This window comes from Colossoma macropomum, unplaced genomic scaffold (assembly GCF_904425465.1).
Source record: "Colossoma macropomum unplaced genomic scaffold, Colossoma_macropomum, whole genome shotgun sequence".
NCBI classification, from domain to species: Eukaryota; Metazoa; Chordata; class Actinopteri; order Characiformes; family Serrasalmidae; genus Colossoma; species Colossoma macropomum.
In genome coordinates, this window is record NW_023496051.1 from 2,278,066 (window position 1) to 2,300,132 (window position 22,067).

At 42.7% G+C, this 22,067-nt stretch overlaps 1 protein-coding gene across 2 annotated transcripts in view; it reads right to left on the bottom strand.

The window, feature by feature from the left end:
• mxi1 (max interactor 1, dimerization protein) overlaps positions 1–22,067 on the bottom strand; it is a 44,461-nt gene that overhangs the window by 16,134 nt on the left and 6,260 nt on the right. For both annotated transcript variants that reach the window (XM_036565105.1, XM_036565106.1), the window contains exon 3: positions 21,031–21,060. In XM_036565105.1, the coding sequence (XP_036420998.1) occupies positions 21,031–21,060 (30 nt within the window). The remainder of the gene's footprint in view (positions 1–21,030; positions 21,061–22,067) is intronic.

The following is a 22,067-nucleotide window of genomic DNA, read 5'->3' on the forward strand; positions in this document are numbered from 1 at the left end:
TTAGAGTTGCAAATACAAAATCAACCTCTGAGCAGCAAGAAAAAGTGTACACCTGTTGAAGTTGACACATTTATCACAAAACGAATGAACGAAATAAAAGTGAACCCGCCCTCGCTCGTCCCAGATTCTGTTCTGCCAATGAGTGAATAATGAATGAGATGGTGAATGTGGGACGTGATGGCATGCGGAGAGGTGAGGAAGAGTGCGAGCGAAGGACGACACGACGTATGTGTTCATACTCAATTCTCATGCAAGTCAAAAGAAGCACAGGTGTGTATAACTATAGCTGTTGTTGGAAAAAAAAAAAATCTCCAAAATGGTAACTTTACAGTAGAAGGAAAAAACCTCCTTTACTTTTAATGTAAGTCAAATGGGACCAGAGTTTTTTCCAAGTCATTTTGGGTCGTTTCTTTTAGTCCATTCATCATGAAATTTACGTACAATGTAAAGGACAACAGGCATTTTCAAATGATGTCAAAAACTGAAAAAACTACAAAAATGGAGATACGAGGTTTTCTTCCGTTTTTCTTCATTTATTTAATTTTCAGTCAAAATGGTCATTAAGATAAGGTTATGGTGCACTTTCTGGGAAGATTAGATATAAGCTAATCCACTTGCATAAGGAAGGGAAAGTCCAAAGTAAATAAGGGAATAAGGAGCTTCCAAAACTGGAGTTTAAAAAATAATTAGAAGACAAAGAAATAACCACCTCCTCCTAACCACCAGCTTGGTTGGTGGTCAAAGACCTGGTAGACCACCAAATCTGTCCCAATTCTAACTTTCATCTTGGAGAGAAAAATCAAGCTCCGCTCTTGCTTCAGATCTGAAAACATCCACAAATGTATGTTTTGGTCCATCCTTCCAATGTAAGAAGACAACTCAATGCTATGGGTCTGAAAGGATGTGTCGCCATCAAGAAGCTGTTACTGAGAAAAGGAAATTGGCAGAAAAGAAGAAAACATCCAAATACGAAGCTGCTGATGTTCTCAGAACAATGGACTGACCACCCCAGTGTCCACTGAATGTGTTTGAGACTACATGGATTGTGAGAAGCAGAAAATGCAAGACTAACTTTCAAAAACTGGAGGTTTTGAGAAACTGGAGAAAAGATCGGAAGCTGTAATAAAGGCAGATATGCACATTAAACACAGCAACATTAGATGATATATTTTGTTAAGGCCCCTCAAATACATGACTGGACAATGTATGTATGTAATATATGCAGTACTGAGTAAAAAGCACGTGTTTCCAAGTGCTTTCGGACTATGTCTATTGGTCCTTTCATCATGAAAGGCTCACACAAATGTAAAAGAGAGTGGGCACTTAACACGACATGTTCCACAGAAAAAGGGGGAAAATTAGAAAAGATGGTTTTGATCCCACAGCAGAGAGATATAAATATGTGTTTTTGTGCGTTTCGTATGCGGTCTGTTCAGCGTAACACCCTCCCCTGACCTACTTATAGAGGAGCACATAGGGAAGCCTGCCTGTGGAGGAAACTCACTGTTGCTATGCGTCGTCACTGCAAAGGAAGCAGTGGGATCTACAGTAAAACCCTCGCACGCACACACGTGCACAGACATCCACGCGCGTGCCCGAGCCTAAAAACAGAAGAAACAAGCCGCTTGCTTTGCAAAGCAATCATTTCCCACCAGCTGTTTCGTGACAGAACAGGAACCTCATCAGAGCACGGGCTGCTCACGTGAAACGGCGCAAAACAAGAGCAGAAGCTTCAAGGGCAGAAATACGGAGTTAAAGTTCGTCCAAAAATTGAAGGCGAATTTACAGTTTTTCCATCTTTAGTCCATCAAGACAAGTTTGCTTCTTTAGTTCCGCACTGAAGCTACAAGGTAGCTAAAAAACAATGGAGGATTATAGCCCACCAATTAGCTTTGGGCAGAATGCATGTCTAGATCACCACACGTCCCTCAAACTGTGTCTTTATACACTGCAAATGTGTTCCTGCTGATTTAGGCATGCAGTGTGCACAATGCTAGCTGCCAGGCCATAGGCTTGATGCAATCATTCAGGCAGTTCAAGTTAGGGCAATGCATTGTTTGCTAATCGTTATTGGGATATTTGCCTTTGCAATCCTGATATTGCAAAATGCTTTAAAGGGCCCACATCATCGAAAAAGCCAGGCTTTATTTAAATAAATGTGTAATATGTAAACACTGTCGATACTCCAAAAATGGCCTGTTTTGAATTAATTTTGTGATGTCACAAAAACCAACATATATCCACTCAATCAGCCTTGAGCAGTTTAGCCCAGCTCACTCACACTGACGTTATAAGGAGTGTTTAAGCCTGCACTGCCTTTCGAATGAGGTGCAATATGGGGTAGCCAATCAGAACAGAGATCATTCACATACATCAGTCTTAAAGGCCCAGTTACAAAAGCAGCCAGTTTAATTCTAGGGAATAAAGAGAGGTTTGAAAATTGTCAGGTAAAAATGAACATAACTAAATAATAATAATAATAATAATAAAGTAAAATACAAGAAAAACAGAGGTTATGGGCCCTTTAATATGCAAAGAGCGCTCTAACTAATCACAACGTTTTGTAATAGATGCCATGAGCATCCTGATGGGCTCTGTCAATGAGATAAATCAAGGTATGCAACAAAATGTCAAAATAACGCAGGCCGATCTTGGACCGTCTCACATCACTGATCCAGCAGGGTGTTTTTAATGTACTCCAAGGCTTATCACAAACTCTATACACAGCAATATAAGCAGAGTATGGTCTCTCTCTCTCTCTCTCTGTCTGTTTTCCCCCAGTGTATAACCAAATCAAACATGCAGCAGGGCAGTCGTGGTGAGACGCACGTATACAGGAGTATGTGTGGATGTAATATGCATGGAGCTCCGTCCACTCCGCATCCAGCTGCAGCACAGCGACGGGGAGGGCTTCTTTTTTCACTACGGCTTCCCCCTGCTTATCTGTGTGCGTGTGTTTTCCTCCATTTCCTCACATGATGGCTTTGGTGCTGCAGGTCACATGGTTTGGTTAATGCATGGATTACAGAGAGAAAGAGGGGGGGATGCAGGCTTTGGCATCTCAAGCTGATCGATCGGACGGCCTGATCGATGCAGCGTGCAGGCGGCGTTTCTAGTTAAAGGGATAGTTTGGTAAGGAAATTGAATGTACAGTTTCGCTCCTCACCCCAAATGTCATTCAGTGTCATAAATATAAGCTAATTGAGATTAATGAAAGAGGCACTTGGGCCAAAATGGAAAAGTAACCATTGTTATATCTGTTGTGAACATGCCGCCACAGTGGTGCCGCAAGTGTCCAGAGTGAGATTTTCTATTTAAAGACCAGAAAATCTGCCTTCCGATGATGCATCTCAAAGGAGGGAGGACATTTTGGAAAAACTACAAGTGCTTTGTGGTTTTTACTTGTTTCGAATGTTTTTTTTTTTTTACTTTTCTGCCAGAAATAGCCAGATAGCTAACGTTACTGCTAGGATGCTGTGTATTTTCCCATCTGTATCAGTGGCTACGCTAGCAGTCGGGATCTGTTTATCCGAATGGTTCTACTATGCATTTGCATAATGCATGCTATGTATTGCAACTGTCTAATTGATGAGGCTACGAAATGCACTGCTGCATTACAGAACAGTTTTAGGCCCCGAATGCCACTAAGAACTGAACCATGTTTGAGGCAAGTCTGTAATTTAGACACACATTTTGCACTGTGGTAATTGGTGGGACGTTAGTTTCCATTGCTTGTTAGCAAGGTGCAAAATACAGTGGGTCCTGGGCGGTCCAGGAGGGGTCCAGGGCCCACCAATTAACCTCTTGGACCCCCTGAATGTCTCAAATCCAAATTCTGGGGGGGGCCCTGTGAATAAACTTGTTCAGCTGCTTTACCCACAACCGAGCTTCTCTCTTTGCTATTCTAAACTAACCAGTGATGCAGCACTGGTCCGCCTCGGGATGGGGCTGCTGCAAACTGGTTTACCCAGTTGGTCCTTCATAGCCTGGCAACTGAAACTACAGCTGGAATAGCTCTGTAACACTTTACAATATGCTGTAGCATATTCGTAAATCTGAAAACGTGCCAAATTTCCCAAGAGTTTGGTGGAAAGAGTGAACTGTTACTAATTTCTCAACCCAAAGACAAAAGAGGAGATGTGTAAGATCTCAGTTAATGTGTAGAAGAGCGCATTACAAAACTAGAAAAGAGCATTTCCAAAAGAAGAACTGCTAAACCAAACATTTTGTTGCCATTAAAGCAAGCACCAGCACTGCTATGTCGGGTTAGCAGCCAACCAACGCTGGAGTAGGCAGCCAACATGGGACCCCCTGAATACCAGGGGGTATTTTGCACAGTGCTTGTCAGCTACATTGGTCTCACAGACTTAGCATAAAACTAAAGAAGCAAAATTCAGACAACACTTCGACTACACTTGAGACAAGTGTGTAAATCTGTTATTATGCCTCATTATTCCTCTAAAATATGAAATAGCTATAAATTTTATAATGCACGTGCATGTTTTTGTGATGATGTCAGCACAGGCGCGTGTGGACACGGCTGACTTGGAATGAACGAGTGCAGACGGGTGACTGAACGACAAATCGGTCACGTTTTGGAGGCGGGAGACGGGCAGATTACACACAAGCGTTCACTCCCATGACACACACACACACCACACACACAGATGGGACGCCATTAACTGTTCTAGTTCTCCGTGTAATCTGCCCCAAAACTGCTGGACGGGAGAGAAGCAGATTTAGAGGGAGAGAGGGAGAGACAGAGGAATTCAACATGGGTTTCTACTGTGTTTCATTAAGCAGACAGCTGTGGTTCTAAAATCTGATTGGCTGAGCAAAATTTAAAGCCATTGCAAAATACTTGATATATGATATAGCACCCAAGGCTAGATGTCAATACCAGGCTTATTTCAGAAGAAGTAAGTCATAACATTAAACCCACCTCCTTGTTTCTACACTCACTGTCCATTTTATCAGCTCCACTGACCATACAGGAGCACTTTGTAGTTCTACAATTACAGACTGTAGTCCATCTGTTTCTCTGCATACTTTGTTACCCTGTTCTTCAGTGGTCAGGACCCCCACAGGACCACGACAGAGCAGGCATTATTTGGGTGGTGGATCATTCAGCAGTGCTGTTGGAGTTTTTAAACACTGTGTCCACTCACTGTCTACTCTATTAGACACTCCTGCCTTGTTGGACCACCTTGTACATGTAAAGTCAGAGACAGTAGCTCATCAGTTTGTGTTGGTCATCCTCTAGTCCTTCATCAGTGGTCACAGGATGCTGTTGGCTGGATATTTTTGGTTCTCAGTCCAGCAGCGATACTGAGGTGTTTAAAAACTCCAGCAGCACTGCTGTGTCTGATCCACTCAGACCAGCGCAACACACACTAACACACCACCACCACGTCAGTGTTACTGCAGCGCTGAGAATGATCCACTACCCAAATAATACCTGCTCTGTGAGGGTCCATGGGGGTCCTGACCACTGAAGAACAGGGTAAAAGGGGGCTAACAAAGTATGCAGAGAAACAGACGAACTACAGTCTGTAACTGTAGAACTACAGAGTGCTTCTATATGGTCAGTGGAGCTGATAAAATGAGCGTAGAAACAAAGAGGTGGTTTTAAAGAGACAGTGGATCAGTGTATATTCTGTATATATTGTATTTGCTGGTGGCTTATTGCTTGAATATGCTATTTTAATAGTATTTCAAACAAGTAACTGTTGGACCAATGATCTCTAATGAAAGATATATAGTCAAATTCACATGAATACATAGCTGGGATTTCCTAAAGGAAATGGAAAATATCAAAAACAACTGGCAAACTTTGCATAAAAGTTTGCATGTTCACCTGAAGTGGCAATGGATTTCAATGGAAATGAAGCACGTTGAATTTGTCAACGTAAATAACGTGACTGCTTACTATCTGCTTTTGCTCAGCCGTAGCTACGAAACATGAGAAGGCAGCGGGTTCCAGGGAATTAATGAAGAAATTAAAATATCTCTTTATCTTATCATACGGTAAACAGATATACGGTGCCCGCTGGCGCCATTTCCTGAGCCGTCGCCAGTGCGCTTTGTCTTTGTGCTCTTACGATGTAAAATATCATACAGTTAAACATTGCTCAACATTAAAGATTTGCGCCGTAGAGTTTTACTCTTTTGCACAAAGCTGGTGGAAACGCAGTCTAACTTGCATAATCCTTTCGCGACAAACTATCAAGTTATTCGCTTGAATCTATTTCAATTTATTCCAATGATACGAGAATAATAAAGTTGCACAACACATCACATATTAATCAGATAATCATGTCTGGTAATTAAAGCTGCGTTAACGGATTACTGAAATATGCAAAGTCGTGTTGCAATATCAGACGTGACAAATGGTGCTTATTGCAGAGACAGACAAACAGTCATATATGCAGTAACAGCTGTGGTGGAGCACAGCCCGTACAGGCCCATCAGTAACACATGGATTAATTCACATGCTGAGCTTTAATCTGTCCAGACCAGCACACCCCGCTCACATGCCCTCAGTGTGTGTGTGTGATGGAGTAAAGCCTCGGTAGATGGGGCAGAATTTGGAAAAGCCGGGACCACTCTCTCTGGGGTCAGTTTTTGGAGATGTGGTGACCCCTGGGAGCTCCTGGATTAGAGTCTAATAAACAGCAGGGTGCCAAACAAATACACAAACAAACACAGATTACAACAGCGAGCTCACATACACAGAACTGGACAGCCAGTTCAAGCGCAGCTTACAATTATTTATACAATGTATTAAACTGTCAACTAACACGGATTAATCAACTGATCTATTATGGTGTTCTTTGTTTCCAGTTCCGTCTTCAATCTGTTGGAAGAACCACGTATCATAAAAACATTTCAGCGCTTTTAAGAGCACTTATAAAGGCCTTCCACCAGATTCTAAAGGGTTAAGATGTAAACTAAGTCATTCAGAGTGGTTTGAAATGATCCTCTACAGTGGTGATGGAACCAGAACCTCAAAGAGTGTAATGCCAGTTCAAACAGTCTGAATTCAACTCATGAAGGCCTTGAAAATCAGCTAAAATGAGCTGTGTTTAGTGAGAGAGAACACTGCACTCTGCAGAGCTGCGACTTGCAAGGAACCCAGTTGGACACATGTACTCCAAAAGGTTCCTTACAGAAAGTCATTACACGAAATGGCTATGAATACAAGGCTCTCTTTCACATGCTCTGTTATTTGCATTATGTTTTCTATTACTGGGTACTGTTATCAGGAAACATGGCATCAATTTCAACCGCTAGGCTCATGGTACACAACTGTATATCAACCCAGATGATATATTTGGAGAGTGCATAAAATAACTGTATTTGTGTTGTAGACCTGGTGACCCCTGGTTTCTATCACCGCCACTAAGAAATCTGAGCACTGAACAATTTCATATTAAACCACTCTGAATGACTTTGCCATCGCCAGCCCTGATTGGTTATTTCTGTGAGAGCCAGTGGTAGACAGTGTGGGAACAGGCAATGACTAACAATGGGAAGATAACAGTCTAAAAGAAAAAGAAAAAAGATGTGGCCAGATGTTGGCAGTGTGCCTCTTTTTCTCTCGCTCATTCACGAGAAGCCTCTGCTGATGGACACCTAATCCCACCACACTCTCACATAATGAGATCAAAGGCCATGGCATGCAGGACAATGCGGGATGGGTCCAGATCAATGGGCTGGACTGATTGGATGACCTTCATCTTAGGAATATGGCTGATAGGATTGCCACAGTGTGGCGTTTGGAGGACTAACAAACTTTTGCCTAAGCCTACCGATCTTTTTATCTTTCTAACCTAAAGGTTTATTTACTTCTTTGCTTGTTGTAAGAATTTCTAATGCTGCTAGTTGGTGGGGTATTGGCCTCCATTATTCAACAGTTAGTTCCAGCCACGCAAGCCATTTGAACGTTTTTACTTCTTACTTTGCCACAAACAGAAAACGGACACTTTTAAGATCACATTTGACCGACAGCCGATTTGGTCAGACTCTGAAGATGAGACGACACTAAATTCCCAAACTGTCATCACCACTGAGCAGCTTTTCAGTTGGCAGCTGAGACAGAAGAACAGCTAAACAACCTGGAATCAGCCAGAAGTGAACCCGAATACCATTCGCCAAACTAAATGGGCTGTAAGATGTTTTACAGACTGGCTGGAACAAAACATCACTAATACTGATCTGGCAAAAACTGACAAAACTGAGCTGAACTTGATATTTCGGCAGTTTTATGGCTCAGTCCGATTTGTTCAGGCTCTGAAGATCAGACTACACATTTGGCAAATGGTAGCTCCAGCACAAAACTTCATGCGTCTTTTTCAGCAAGATAAATTTAATAAGCAAATGTTGAAGCAGTTTTTTAAGTTCCAAATAATTTGATTTCTGGGACATTCCAAGTTAATGTGAACCAGAAATCATAACGATATTGTGAAATATTTGCGAGTGAAATACGGTATCAGTGAGTTTCTCACTGAAAACCCCTGAAATGAAAAACAAGAACTTGGTTCAAATGTGGATATCTGAATAGCGGTTAAAATCCCCACCGCTAAGGTGAAGTAGCTGGCCACTCTGCGGCCCTCTCAGCAGCTCCCAGCTGGTCCTGTAACTGTATCCCGCAGGAGGCTGGGCGTGTTGCAGTAAAGCGGCGTCCCTCCCCGCTCCGAGACGAGGAGCTCTTTCACCGAAACGAGCGCCAAATATAGGCCGCGGTGGAGTACCGCTGACCTCCGATTCTCCAACGTCCTCTACTATTCAACCTGCCTCTGAGACTCAGAGACACCAGAGAGAAGCCTTTTGTGAGAGTGTGGCCATCCTGGTGGCTAAAGGGAGCGCAGTTTTTGTAGCTAACGTGCACTAGCACGTGCGAGTGCATGCGTGTATGTGTGTGTGGGCCAAAGATCAAGTCCCCTAAGCTGCTTTTCCTGGCCAAGAAAAGCTTAAGAGCCATCACACACAATGGAGAGAACAAACGGCCCCAGTTCTGCTGCAGGCGCTTGGAAACCACTTCAGGAACGGAACGCTCCTGCTGCTGCTCTGGCCGCAATAACACAACAACACACGCACTGCTGTAGGAGTGCAATATAAATATTAAAAGCTTCAGAAACAGTGGGCCTCGTAAGAACCCGCCCAGCCTTTCTAACACTGTCCCCTCAGATATACAGCACTTTTCATCTCTGAGAGAGAGGAGAAAATCAAGCTGCTTCAGATCTGAAAACATCCACAGGTGTTTCTGTCCATCCTTCCACTGTGAGAAGGTGACTCAGCGCTATGGGTCTGAAAGGATGTGCAGCTGTTCAAGAAGCCCTTGCTGAGAAAAAAAAGAAGAAAACTTGCACTTAAGAAGCTACTGGTGTTCTCAAAACAATGGACTGTCCACCTCAGTGTCCAGACCTCAGTGTGTTTAAGATTCTAAGACTGAACTCTGGAGGTGTGGAAAAATATTGCTTTCAGAAATCTGCCGGAGCAAAAGGATGGAAGTAGGAAGAGAGCGGAAACACTGAACACTAGTGGTGGAACAATATATCGATACAGCGATATATCGTATCGCTTTCTTTTGCAATGTTATCGACAAGCAAAAACAAGCATGTGCTGTAAACGCTCTAAACAGACTCCCCCTCCAATTTGATTTACCAGATTCACTACCGCATGACTCCACATGGTGGCGCTAAGGTGCTAATCAAATGAACAGGGTAAACCTGAGGTGAAGAAAAAGAAACTCACGGGGAGAAATGGTGGACAACAAGGGGGGGGGCACAAATCAGACAGGCATCGTCCTCTTTCGAGTCGAAGGTCTGGGCCACTTCGGCTTTTACAGCATTGAAGGGATGTGATACTATGTCAAGTATCATAGAATCGCAGTATTGTGATATAATTATCGTGCGCTACATATCATGATAATATCGTATCGTGAGATGCCCTGTGATTCCGACCCCTTCTAAACACCGAAAAATATTACATTTAATTAATGTGTTTTCTGCCTTTTTCCCTGATGCCGAAACAATAATGTATTGCGCTTAATGGGCATTTTGACTGGAAACTACATTCTCTAACTATGCACAGTACTATACACATACGCAAACTAAAGGACAGAGCATACCTCCTTGTTTGTGTGTATATATATTTACACACACACACAGACATCTCAGGTCATTGAAAGACGGTTCCTGAAGTGTGTATACTAACCACTGAGGTTATAAAGCAAGCATTATAGAAGCAATGAGGGCTGACTGATCTTTCTGTAAATGACCCCACAGCCATCACGCAACCCAGAATAAGGAACAAAATGAGCAAGGTAGTCAGCTGTACATCTGTCCTAAACATGCCTACATTGGTCTTGTGTGTGATTTTCCAGTTTGAAGACTAGGAAAACCCCCTTCTGATAAGGTCTCTTGAAGGTAGAAGGAACCTTTGAGGCAGATTTTTGAGTGCTATTTTAATGATTTGGTGTTTTTAAGCTGGTGAACGCAGAAGAAAGCCAGATAGAGAACACAAATGGCAGAAGGCCGAATATCTTATTAAAGCTGTAGTAACTGCTTTCAAATGATCATTACAATGGAAAGAATGGAGCACTCGAATCATGTTGTCCTCATAACCAAGCTAAAGTTGGGTCACTACCTGGCTATCTAGGTATGTGAGCTCAGTTTGGCTCCTTTTCTCTGGCCGAAAGAGGAAAACGTATCCATTTTGTGCTGAATACAGATAGAATCGCTGTTTTCCTTGAAGTAAGAGTTCCAAGAATGCTAGCTTGGTCGTATTTATCAGCCTACAGATCAGCGGCTAGGCTAGCAGTCAGGACTGGTTGAGCACTGTAGAGATTCCCAGTCACTGTTTGATGTATTTGTGTGATGCATGCTGGGTATGGTGGTCAGAGAACACAGAGATATTGGTGTAGAATCGTGAATTCAGTCACACTGATGAGGCTGAAGGACAATAATGCATAACACGACAAATAACATTGAAATTTCAACCTAATCTGAGTTTCAGTGTGTTTCTCTATACGTTAAAAACAAAAACATGTTCATTCAGAACACATTTATAGCTAAAGTCAATGGGCAGTTGATTTGCTTGTGAGCTCCAAGTCAATTCGCTGGATATTTTCTTCAACCTGTCCAACGTGACACAACCATGGAGACCAAAATACAGTAAATGTCTGATAAATAAACAAGTAAAAACCTGTCCGTCACCTCAGTGAACCACAACAGAGATGACACGTTACTATAAAGCTGCAAACACGGTTACACAACGGGGTTTTCCGACCGCAAAGGTAAGGCGGAGTCGAGAAGGAATGCAGACTGGGGGAAAAACACAACAGGAATTTTTTCTGAATCTTTCACGGATGGGTGTTAACCGAAAGAACGAGGCCCGCACACGGGTGAACATGTGTTTACTAAGAAATCAAAAGTGAATGTTTAAAACTCAGAACTCTCATTTCCTGTATTTTAAAATGCGCTATAACAAGGGCATAAAATCTTATCTGCAAAAGGGCCGGAGTGGCTGCAGGTTTTCATTCCAAGCATGCAGAGCTCACCTGATTCTACTTGCTAAATCAATTGGAATTGGTCAGTCTTCAAAGAACTGTAAGCTTCTGCTTTGCTGGAACGAAAACCTGCCGCCCTCTGCGGCTGGACACCACTGTGCTAGGACGTTCCTGGTGTTCTCAATCGCTCCAGTAAACGAGTGGCCAAGAAACTCAACAGCCTCAACGGCAAAAACCTCTTGAAAGTAGAGATGCACCGATACCACTTTTTCCCTTCTGATACAGATACCTGATCCTTTGGTATCAGCCGATACTGAGTACCAATACCGATACTAACCCTATCTAACCTACCTCACCCACAAGTCCTGATATTTATACAATGTTTAAAATATTTCATTTGGGAAAATTTATGTCCTGCATCACAAATAAAACACACTCAGCTTGGCTAGATGACATTTAGTTGTTGGATTATATTTATTAGGTGCTTAGGAAAACCTTGTTTATTTACTGTATATGTTTAGTATTTACTATTATTTAATTAGTAATAAGATCCATGTTTAACAACTTAAGTAAATGTAAAATATATTTATTGTGCAGAACAACTAAAAACAGAGCTGAACAGTAAACAGATAAACCTGTGGTGTTTACACATCAGCACACAGCAGCTTCTCTGGCTCAAAAACGGAGCTGAATGTTGTTTCACATCTAAATTTCTCAAGTCGTTTGTCTCACCTGTGTCTTGTTCACCTGCACTGCATCTCTGAGGGTCAGTTCAGTAAATATCGCTGTTCACGCTGTCAGTATCAGCGACTTGCAGTGTTTTATCTGGCTTGGTTGAAGTGACACACAAGCGGGCTGCTGTGCTAAAGGCTTAATCGAGGCTAAAGGCTATCATTACGCCGAGAGTCCGGCGGCTCCTTCGGCTCTCTGACTAGCATTAACTCAAACTGTAAGTGACCACGCAGCGGCAGACGAGCGATTACTGAAAGAAGCAGCTCAGCCGATACCGATACAGTATTGGTATCAGTGCAACACCAAATGAAAGCTATGAAAAAAGGTGTAAATGACTACATGCTTAAAGGAATCAACATTTTCCTATTATTAATATGTTATAATATTATACTTTTACTACAAAAAAAGAACTGAAATAACAAGAAACTCTACAGTCTAAAGAATACCAATGCTAGTTAAAGCAAAGAAAAGTGAGATAATTTTGGGCGTCGCAGGTACAAAAAGATCCGTCAGATAACATTATATAGCTGGTAACTCCAGTTTAAAACTCTACTCGAACCTCAAAAACATTGTGGTTTCGCTGAGTTTCGGTTAGTAACAACAAAAGAAAAGAAGCGCTAATCTGTCCTGGAATTGTTTTCAGCACATGTTTACTGTACTATGATCTTGTGTTGACTCATGCCACAACAGTTATTAATAGTCCTTCCTTTTTCTTCTTAATCAGCACCATATTCATCATTACTGAAGTACTTCGCACAAATATTTAACAACAACAGGCAGATCAGAATTTTAGTGACACAACGGAAGGAAAATCAGCTGTCGTTTCAATAGGCAACAAAACTGAATCTCTATACTGGATGGAACAACTAACATTATTTGTTTTTGTGTTTTAATATTGACATGTACACCGATCAGGCATTACATTATGACCACCTCTTTGTTTCTAAACACTGTCCACTCACTGTCCACTCTATTAGACACTCCTGCCTTGTCAGTCCACCTTGTAGATGTAAAGTCAGAGACGACAGCTCATCTGCTGCTGCACAGTTTGTGTTGGTCATCCTCTAGTCCTTCGTCAGTGGTCACAGGACGCTGCCCACAGGACACTGTTGGCTGGATATTTTTTTGGTTGGTGGACTATTCTCAGTCCAGCAGTGACACTGAGGTGTTTAAAAACTCCAGCAGCACTGCTGTGTCTGATCCACTCAGACCAGCGCAACACACACTAACACACCACCACCACGTCAGTGTTACTGCAGTGCTGAGAATGATCCACTACCCAAATAGTACCTGCTCTGTGAGGGTCCATGGGGGTCCTGACCACTGAAGAACAGGGTAAAAGGGGGCTAACAAAGTATGCAGAGAAACAGATGGACTACAGTCTGTAACTGTAGAACTACAAAGTGCACCTATATAGTAAGTGGAGCCGATAAAATGGACAATGAGCGTAGAAACAAGGAGGTGGTCATAATGTTAAGCCTGATTGCTATAAAGCATAAGTTTAATTGCAGGCGTACTTTACACAGTTTCACATTTGAAGTTATGTAAGCTGACAGCAGCCGCACTTCCCCACTTCTCAGAAAAGAAGGTTTTTTTTGTTTTTTGCAAATGTGGTTCAACTTCAACTCTGAACTCTCTACGACATGAAGCATCCAGCAGCCACACAGAGGCGTTCGACATACCGCAGCTGTGGTCAGACCAAAAACACAAGAGTGTACGAGGTGAAGATGATCAAACGTCCGTCTGTGCACGTGTGTGTTTTATCTGTGTCTGTAGTGGCGTGTGAGTGACTGGAATGCGGTTTTGGGCCTTTCATCTTCTACCTGGCGCCTTCAGACGAGTTCTTCTGTCATGACTGCACCCCCCCCCCACCACATCATTCACATACGTAAACACACACACACACGCGCGCGCGACGGACAAATACACTGATAGACACAAAATGGCCACCAGCATCCAGTGCAATAAACCCTTACCCGCCTCTGTAGGGCTGCACAATGTATTTCTGTTTGGTGACTGTTCTCATGATATTGGCTTTTGTGGGCTGCAATACGCAACGAGCCAATTAACGTGTTTGTTACTGTGCGCTGTGAGCATCTGGACCAATCACAGTTCACAACTGTCAGTATTCTGGTGACTTGAGGTGTCAGTCTTTAACCATGTCATTAATGTTTCACCTATGCGTTTTTAAGCAGATGAACCCACTGAGCCTGATGCCACGACCAAAAAAAAAAAAAAGTAATAAAATCTGTTTAAATCTGCTGCCAGAGGAGTTACACTACATGCAGGTCAACAGTAAATCCTTTTAAGAAATTCTACATAAACTGGTACCTTCTGTGTGTTACTATGTTTTCTATCCCTATATAAAGATGCACAAGGTTTCCTACGTTGTTGGATGCACTATGTTTTTCTACCAAACATTTGAGCTCATGCAGAGCGCATTTCAGATCAGTAAGCATTTGTTATTGATTTGTTTAATCAGAGCGTGTTATTTAAGCTCTATACGGACGGGATAGGATGTACATGGGACGATTTTCTCTTTTACAGGTGTTCCTCTGTGATTTTATTGCCGTACGAATTGGCCACGTCTGCGTTTTTCTCTCTTCTCCCCTTAGAAAATTAAAGGCCGAACTACCTACTGTGTGAACTCAGTGGTGCTCTGATACCTTTCTGACCGCTGCTACTCAGTGTATTTGTCTCCTAGAGTGTGTATTAGAGATATTAAATACCTACCAAGTTGTGGACTAAAAAAAGGGGTGATTTAAAGAGTCATTTACTTGGTCTGGGTAGTAAAACTCAGAATCCACATGGTACACTGGGAGGAGAAAAAAATATATCTCAAAGCTTAATTGCAGCTACAGATATTAAGCATCACATTATATTCATAAATGTACAATTGTTTTTTTTAGAAAGTTCTTACATTGACTAGTTGTTTCCCTGTCAGTTTCTTGAAGATCTAATTATAAATTCTGATCAAATAAATTGCAACCCAGTAGAAACCTGCTGATCTTGTGGTCATTTTGTCAGACGTTTACGTTTCATCACTGAGGCAACCATTGGACCATTAGTCTTCACTTACAAGTGGGCCGAGACTCGCAATATTTGAGTGACTTCGTTTGGTGTGCACTCTAGTACGGGTGGAGTCTGTCAACTAAAGAAAAAGTTACATAAAAAACTCACAAGTCTGTTCATGTGCTTTCTCTTGGTCATAAAGTTTGTTTGTGGTACAGCACCATCATCAATGAAAAGGGGTAGACAAAATAGCCTTAAAAGGCCAATATATTTTAAGGCATGATACAATATGTTGCAATCTAATCACAACATTACTACATTCTACACACACTGCTCTGTGTGAACCAAGCTGCCCTCCTTCAGCACCTCATTTGACGCACACAGACTTCACGTCACGTTTCCTCAAACTGTCTGGTCCTTCTGTGTGATGGGTGTGTCAGGTGACTGATTGGGTGACCAAAAGCCACACTGTTGCGTGTTTGCGCCTGCTGATTGTGTTGTGGAAGCACTGTGTGGCTGCCATTTCCTCTTTTCGCGTCGTTCCTGTTGTCTTTATACTTCAAAGGCTGTTATGACGCAGCAAAGAACAAACCCCATTGTGTGGCAATACAGAACTAGAGGTAAAATTTAGGTCCACTGCTGTGGAAGTCAAATCTCTCTGTGAAAAATGTCTATTATATTCGTGCTCTATTGTTATTGTATGGCCAAAAGTATGTGGACACCCCCTCCCAATTACTGAGTTCAGGTGTTATTGCGAACAGGTGTATTAAATCAAGCACACAGCCTTGCAATCTCCATAGACAAACACTGGCAGTAGAATAGAGTAGAACTGAATAGCTCAGTGGCTTTAAATGTGGCACCATCATTGCCACAAGCCAATTTATGAAACTTCTGTCCTGGTAGATCCACCTCGGGTTACCTGCAAGTGCTATTACTGTGAAATGTAAGTGTCTAGGAGCAACAACAGCTAAGCCACGAAGCAGCAGACCACACAAACTCACAGAGCGGGACGTGAAGCACATAAAAATCGCCTATATACTGTTGCATCACTCGGTACAGAGTTCCAAACTGCCTCTGGAAGCAACATCAGAACAAGAACTGTGCGTCAGGAGCTTCAAGGGGTTTCCATGGCTGAGAAGCTGCACACAAGCCTAATATGACTATGTGCAATGCTGAGCCTTATCTAGAGGGGTGTAAAGCACACTGCCACTGGATTCTGGAGCAGTGGAAACGTTCTCTGGAGTGATGAATCACTCTTCTCTATCTGGCAGTCTGATGGATGAATCTGGGTCCATTTACTGGGATGCGTGGTGCTAATAGAAAAGTTTGGTGGAGGAGGGAGAATGGGCTAGGGGCTGGTTTTCATGGTTTGGGCCCCTTAGTTCCAGTGAAGGGTGATGTTAATGCTACAAAGACATTTTAGACCATTAGACGCCAATTTTGTGCCAACAGTTTGGGGGAGACCCTTTCCTGCTCCAGCATGACTGAGCCTCTGTGCACAAAGTGAGTTCCACACTTCAAAACCTTGTGGAAAGCATTTCCAGAAGAGTGGCGGCTCCATATTAACGCCCGTGACGTCCAACAGGTGTGACGGTGAAGTGTCCGCATACTTTTGGCCACATAGTGTATGTCTTGGTTGATCTCATTATAACTGGACAGCGCTAAAAAACAGGTGTGACAGGGCTTAATTCCTTCTAAAAGACGCACATGATTACATAACATTCGTATTGTGAGTGCTAAAGTGCCCTCGTTCGTCCTCTTCAGGAACGAAGGACTGCGGTCATCACAGCAGAGACAAAATCAGCTGCGTGGCTTCTTTCGTCGTCTCCTCTACTGTTTGTTTAGTTATGGTCACAATATGTACAGTCTAAAAGTAAGTAACCGCCCTTACACTTACACGAACAAGGACTCACGGCGCATTTTTTTGTTTGATGACAAACATGCATGGCAACCTTGCTCCCGTCACAAAATCCAATCATAACTGGCCACTGAAGACGCTATCGAGATGCATGGAAAAGCCAGGTGCAAACGGCCATATGGCTCACTGGCCACTTATGGTCAGATCAGTCTGACAGAAGTTAATACCAGGCATGAACAGGGCCTTTGATGAGAAGCTCTCACTGTGCGTACATCATCTAATGTGATCCGATGATGTAGCAAGTCAACAATAACTCTAGACTCCTGAGGGTTCATCTGACTGGATTCATATTTGTGCGCGAGCTAATTTTCATCCAAATCGAGCCATCCAAATCGAGAGTGCGGAAGAGGTTCAAAGAGGACGCGGAGACTTCAAAGAAAAGGTCAGATCTGTATCGGGTGCGTGTGGGAGGAAGCAATAACAACTTGTTTAACTTCCTGCCTGAGCGGAGCTGGCGAGGTGGGTGAAGTTTCGGGTTTGGTGAGAGCGATCGTGACATCAGCGCCTCTAAGCGAGCAGCAAGCAGCGCTCAGTGCCAGCCTGCTTTTCCGATGACACATAACGTCTGGCTGCTATCTCCCTGAACCAGTCGGCCGAGCAGGAGACGAACAGACACACACACACACACTCACACGCGCCCGCACACACCCAGTGACACATGAATGTCTTACTATTCAAGCGCTATTTGGTTTGGGTGGAAGAGAAAAGAGAGACAGTACACAAAGACAGAAGTCTTTGTTTACTATTTTGCTTCTCTAACCCCAATAACACCGACATGCTCGGTCAGATACCTGTTAGAGCTGCAGGATATTTCGAAAGTTTCGTGCTTTCAAGGTGGTAAACAAGCTAATACTCTAGGAGTACTTTCGATTCGTTATTTAAATAGGCCAACATTGCGTTGGTCTCTATTGACGAATCAAATTCAAGTTTAGGCGATATTTTTTTGCTTGTAAATAAGTTAAAACATCCTCCACAGAGAACAAACTTCTGCATATTTTAATGCACAATTACTGCTTATTTGCTGAATTCAACAAATGAAACATATATATGGCCTGTGCAAAACTTAAGGCAAGTTTATATATGTTAAACTCAAATGTAAGAGTCTGATGTAGTATGTAAATATTGTAGCTTTCAAAACATGCCACTCACTCATCGGTCTATATATGGAAACTAAAGTGCACAAAATGCCCGTTTTAAATGTATTATGATGTGTATAAAACCTCCAAATACAGGGTGACTCAAAAAGATTCATCCGATTTCTAAGCGCCACATTTTTACAACCGTGAGGCGCCAAGGAACCAATCACAATCCAATTGAAAGAGCGGTCATTGAGTTTCTGACTGTCAGTATGGCAGTGAACCTCCAACAGTTCCAAGAAAAAGATCACCAGCATCACCAGATCTCACGCCGTGTGACTTTTTTTGTGGGGGTATGTTAAGGATTCTGTTTATGTGCCACTTCCAACAACACGGGATGATCTCCGAAATCTCACTGAAAGAGCCGTGAGTGCAGAGACACCCGACATGCTCAATCAAGTATGGGATGAATCTGACTATGGTGTTGATGTCGTCAGTACAGCTGGAGGAGGTTCATACTGAGCACTTGTACAATTACATAATAAACTTTATGCTCATTTAAACCATTTACAGTTCACTGCATTGATCTGTAATGATTTACAAGTAAAATAAATCATTTTGAAATCAGGTGAATCTTTTTGAATCACACTGTATTATAAGTGGAGCCCAGTGAGTAAAAAATAAAATACAACATAAAAGTAGAATATGGGCATTACTAAGAAAAGCCAACAGCCATCAGCTGCATGTATGTATTACATAACTATGAGTGCTGATTGAGGATCAGTTATTTTGCCTTTCTCTAATAAGTGCACTTAAAAAGGTACAGAAGTGCTAGATCAGCACTCGGGCAATTCATGGACTCTGGTCTTTTGGTCTTTAGACAGCAAAGGCAGGACACACTCGGTCACTTCCACCTGGTCTAGACAGCCTGGTCTACTCGGGCCCTTGAAGTGAAGAACAGAGCATTTGTGCTTTTGTAATACGTGCATGCATGTGTGCTTGTGCCTGAGGGACCCCCACCCACCCGGTGGTCTAGCCCAAATCAGATAAGGTGTTCAGGACTGCATGCGTTATGTTCTCTCCAAGAAGAACACATGCTGTTCAGACTTTAGAACACTGGCATTGTTTCCCAAAAGCACAGATGTATGACTGATATCATCATTAAACAGGGTAGAGAGGGATTCAAGCGATAGTTCGGCCAAAATGAAGGCCCAGTCCCATTTCTTATTTTTACCCCAACACCTGTTTTGAAGTGTCTCCTTGCCCCTTGGAACCGAGTTACAGGGGTAGTGGTTGAAATCTTCCTCTATGAAATGGGACCCTCAAATAAAAAGAGCATCACTTCATTAACAGCTACTAGCGCTGCTCTGTAGGCGACCCTGCCAGTCTGCAGTGACAGCAGAGGAGGGTAAAGTTCAGCTCCTCACTGCTGGGCTTTAGTTACATTTAGGGCATCATAAGCCTTCAAAGAGGGGGCAATTATTTATTATCACCCATCCCTAATTGCTCAGTGATATGAAGCTGAAGTCAGATATTCACCAGCTTTTTGTTCAGGTTTCCTGTTCCACCTTAAATGGCGCAGCAGTTACATTCTGGTGCTTCAGGCGTCAGAACTGCTGGACTATTTAAGGTGGAACAGGAAATTTAACTAGCTACAGAGACAACAGCGTACTACTAGCAATTTTTAAGCTTGTTATGAAGAAAAGGACCATAATACACTGAAACGACATTAAACTAAGACAATATAATGGTTATCGTAACTTTTAACATGGAATATTTTCACAGTTGTGGGTTTCTTTGGTCTCTTGTTCAGCCATCTTGACAGTTTTTCTTCTTTTCTCATAACTCTCTGTTTGGAGGGTCATGTAACCCAAACACTTCGCCCTATCTCAACAAATTCGGGACACCCTACCCCTAGACGTGAGCGCGCAAAACTCAGCGGTAGGGCTAAGTGGTAGGGGCGAGGGGTGAAATGGGACTGGGCCTAAATGTACGCAAACTTTCCTTTTAAGACATGTTTGACGTCTTTAGTTTGCTTCCTCGGTTTCTTGCTTCCTGACACTGTATGACAGATGTACAGATAAAATTCAGACTTTAAGAAGTCTTCTACTGCTGTTATCAGCTCAGACACACTTCTGCCCATTTGTCTATCTCTTTAAGGCGAAACTATAAACTATGAACTTGTCCTGCACATTTCAGAACCACACGCACTTCTGTATCCACAATAATCTGCACTTGACGTAAACAGATCTTTCAATGCAAACTAAATTACGCAACACTCTGTGTAAAGGTGAGGCGACCCATAGCGTCTGGTTTCAAACCCTGTGCCAGTGCTCTCTGGCCTGTAATAGGAAACTTTAGCAGCATTGCATAAGGCACAGCTCGAGGTGCTGAGGGAGGCAGAAGGGCGTTTAGATTAGCAGAAGTGCTTCACTTCTTAGTTTCACTTTCAGCAGCCTGTTGCTGAGACAGGAGCCCCTGTAGACGCAAAAGCCTCAGTACAGCGAGGGGTAACGTGGCTCTAATGGGAAAACCTGGCAGAAGAATGTGTCATTTCTCTCCTGCAGTGTTTGTGCAAGGGTGTGAATTAAGAAGGGCCGCAGCTTCTGCACCTACATTGGGTTTTTCTCTTGGAGGAACAGCTCAGTCAGAAATGACGATGAATGAACGAGAACAGCCGCCAGGCAGCATTTGTTATAAGACATGTCAGCATATATATTTGGCTGAGATGCCCATTTAACATGGTGTATCTGGGTGATGTAAAGATAGTTTGGACTCACCGATTCTTCTCCAACTCGTTGTGTGTGGACCTGCAAATAAAAATAAAAAAAGAAAGATCTTAAAAAAACACAAACGTGACAACTACTGAAGCCCATCACTTAAACAAACCTAACCATAACCACAAGAGCTAAACCTCAAACAGCTCCCAACACCCTATGTTGTTCACTTTGTAGGTCACAGCAGTTTTTGCACGCAAACAGTGCATTATATATCTAAGAGAAAGCCAATTACACGCAGCCGAAGCAGCACAACACCCTGTGCAGCCTGGGCGTAGAAGCCACAGTTTCATTAACTATGAAAAAGTCTGTACATTCACTACGAGGAACATATTCTAAAATGGCACTTTTCTCCCCATTGTAATGTTGTTTTTTAGCTGGAAAAAAGATAAAACATTGAATATGAAAGGTGCCATTACTTTTTCACACGCCTCATTTTTACGGTTTATGTTTTCAATATGTTCAATACAGCAAATAAATAGTAACTGTGCATTAGCTGTTTCCTATAGAGGATGCATTAACTTATTAATTTCACTTAGAAACTGTTGCAAACATCTATATATGTTAATGAGCACGTCTCTGCCTATCCAAGTCAAATTAGCTGAACGTCTGACTAAATTATCTGATCTAAGATCAGTATTAGTCCTTTATTGTCACGAGGTATCCCTGCCTTGGTTCTTTCCTGCTCTAGTGCACCTCCTTCACCTGAAGAAGTTGGATTAGTTGGATCAGACGTGTTAGATCAGAGAAATCTGCAGGACAGTTTTGGGAATCACTGGATTGCCATACAGCCCGATTCTACATCTCCACACTGACCCTCTAGTGCGGCACGGATTTATTAATTCATCTCTATAGGACCCACCCCCACCGCCACCCCCACCTCCATTCCACCAGTGGTTATTAGCATGCTTTCTACAGGCTCTTCTGCAAGGCCCGCACAATCGAGCTGCTTTGTGTGCAACAATCAGAAGAAGACAGAGAGAGTGCTGCAGAGACACGAGGGAGAGCACGAAAAGAGAGAGAAAGCAAACAAAGGAAGA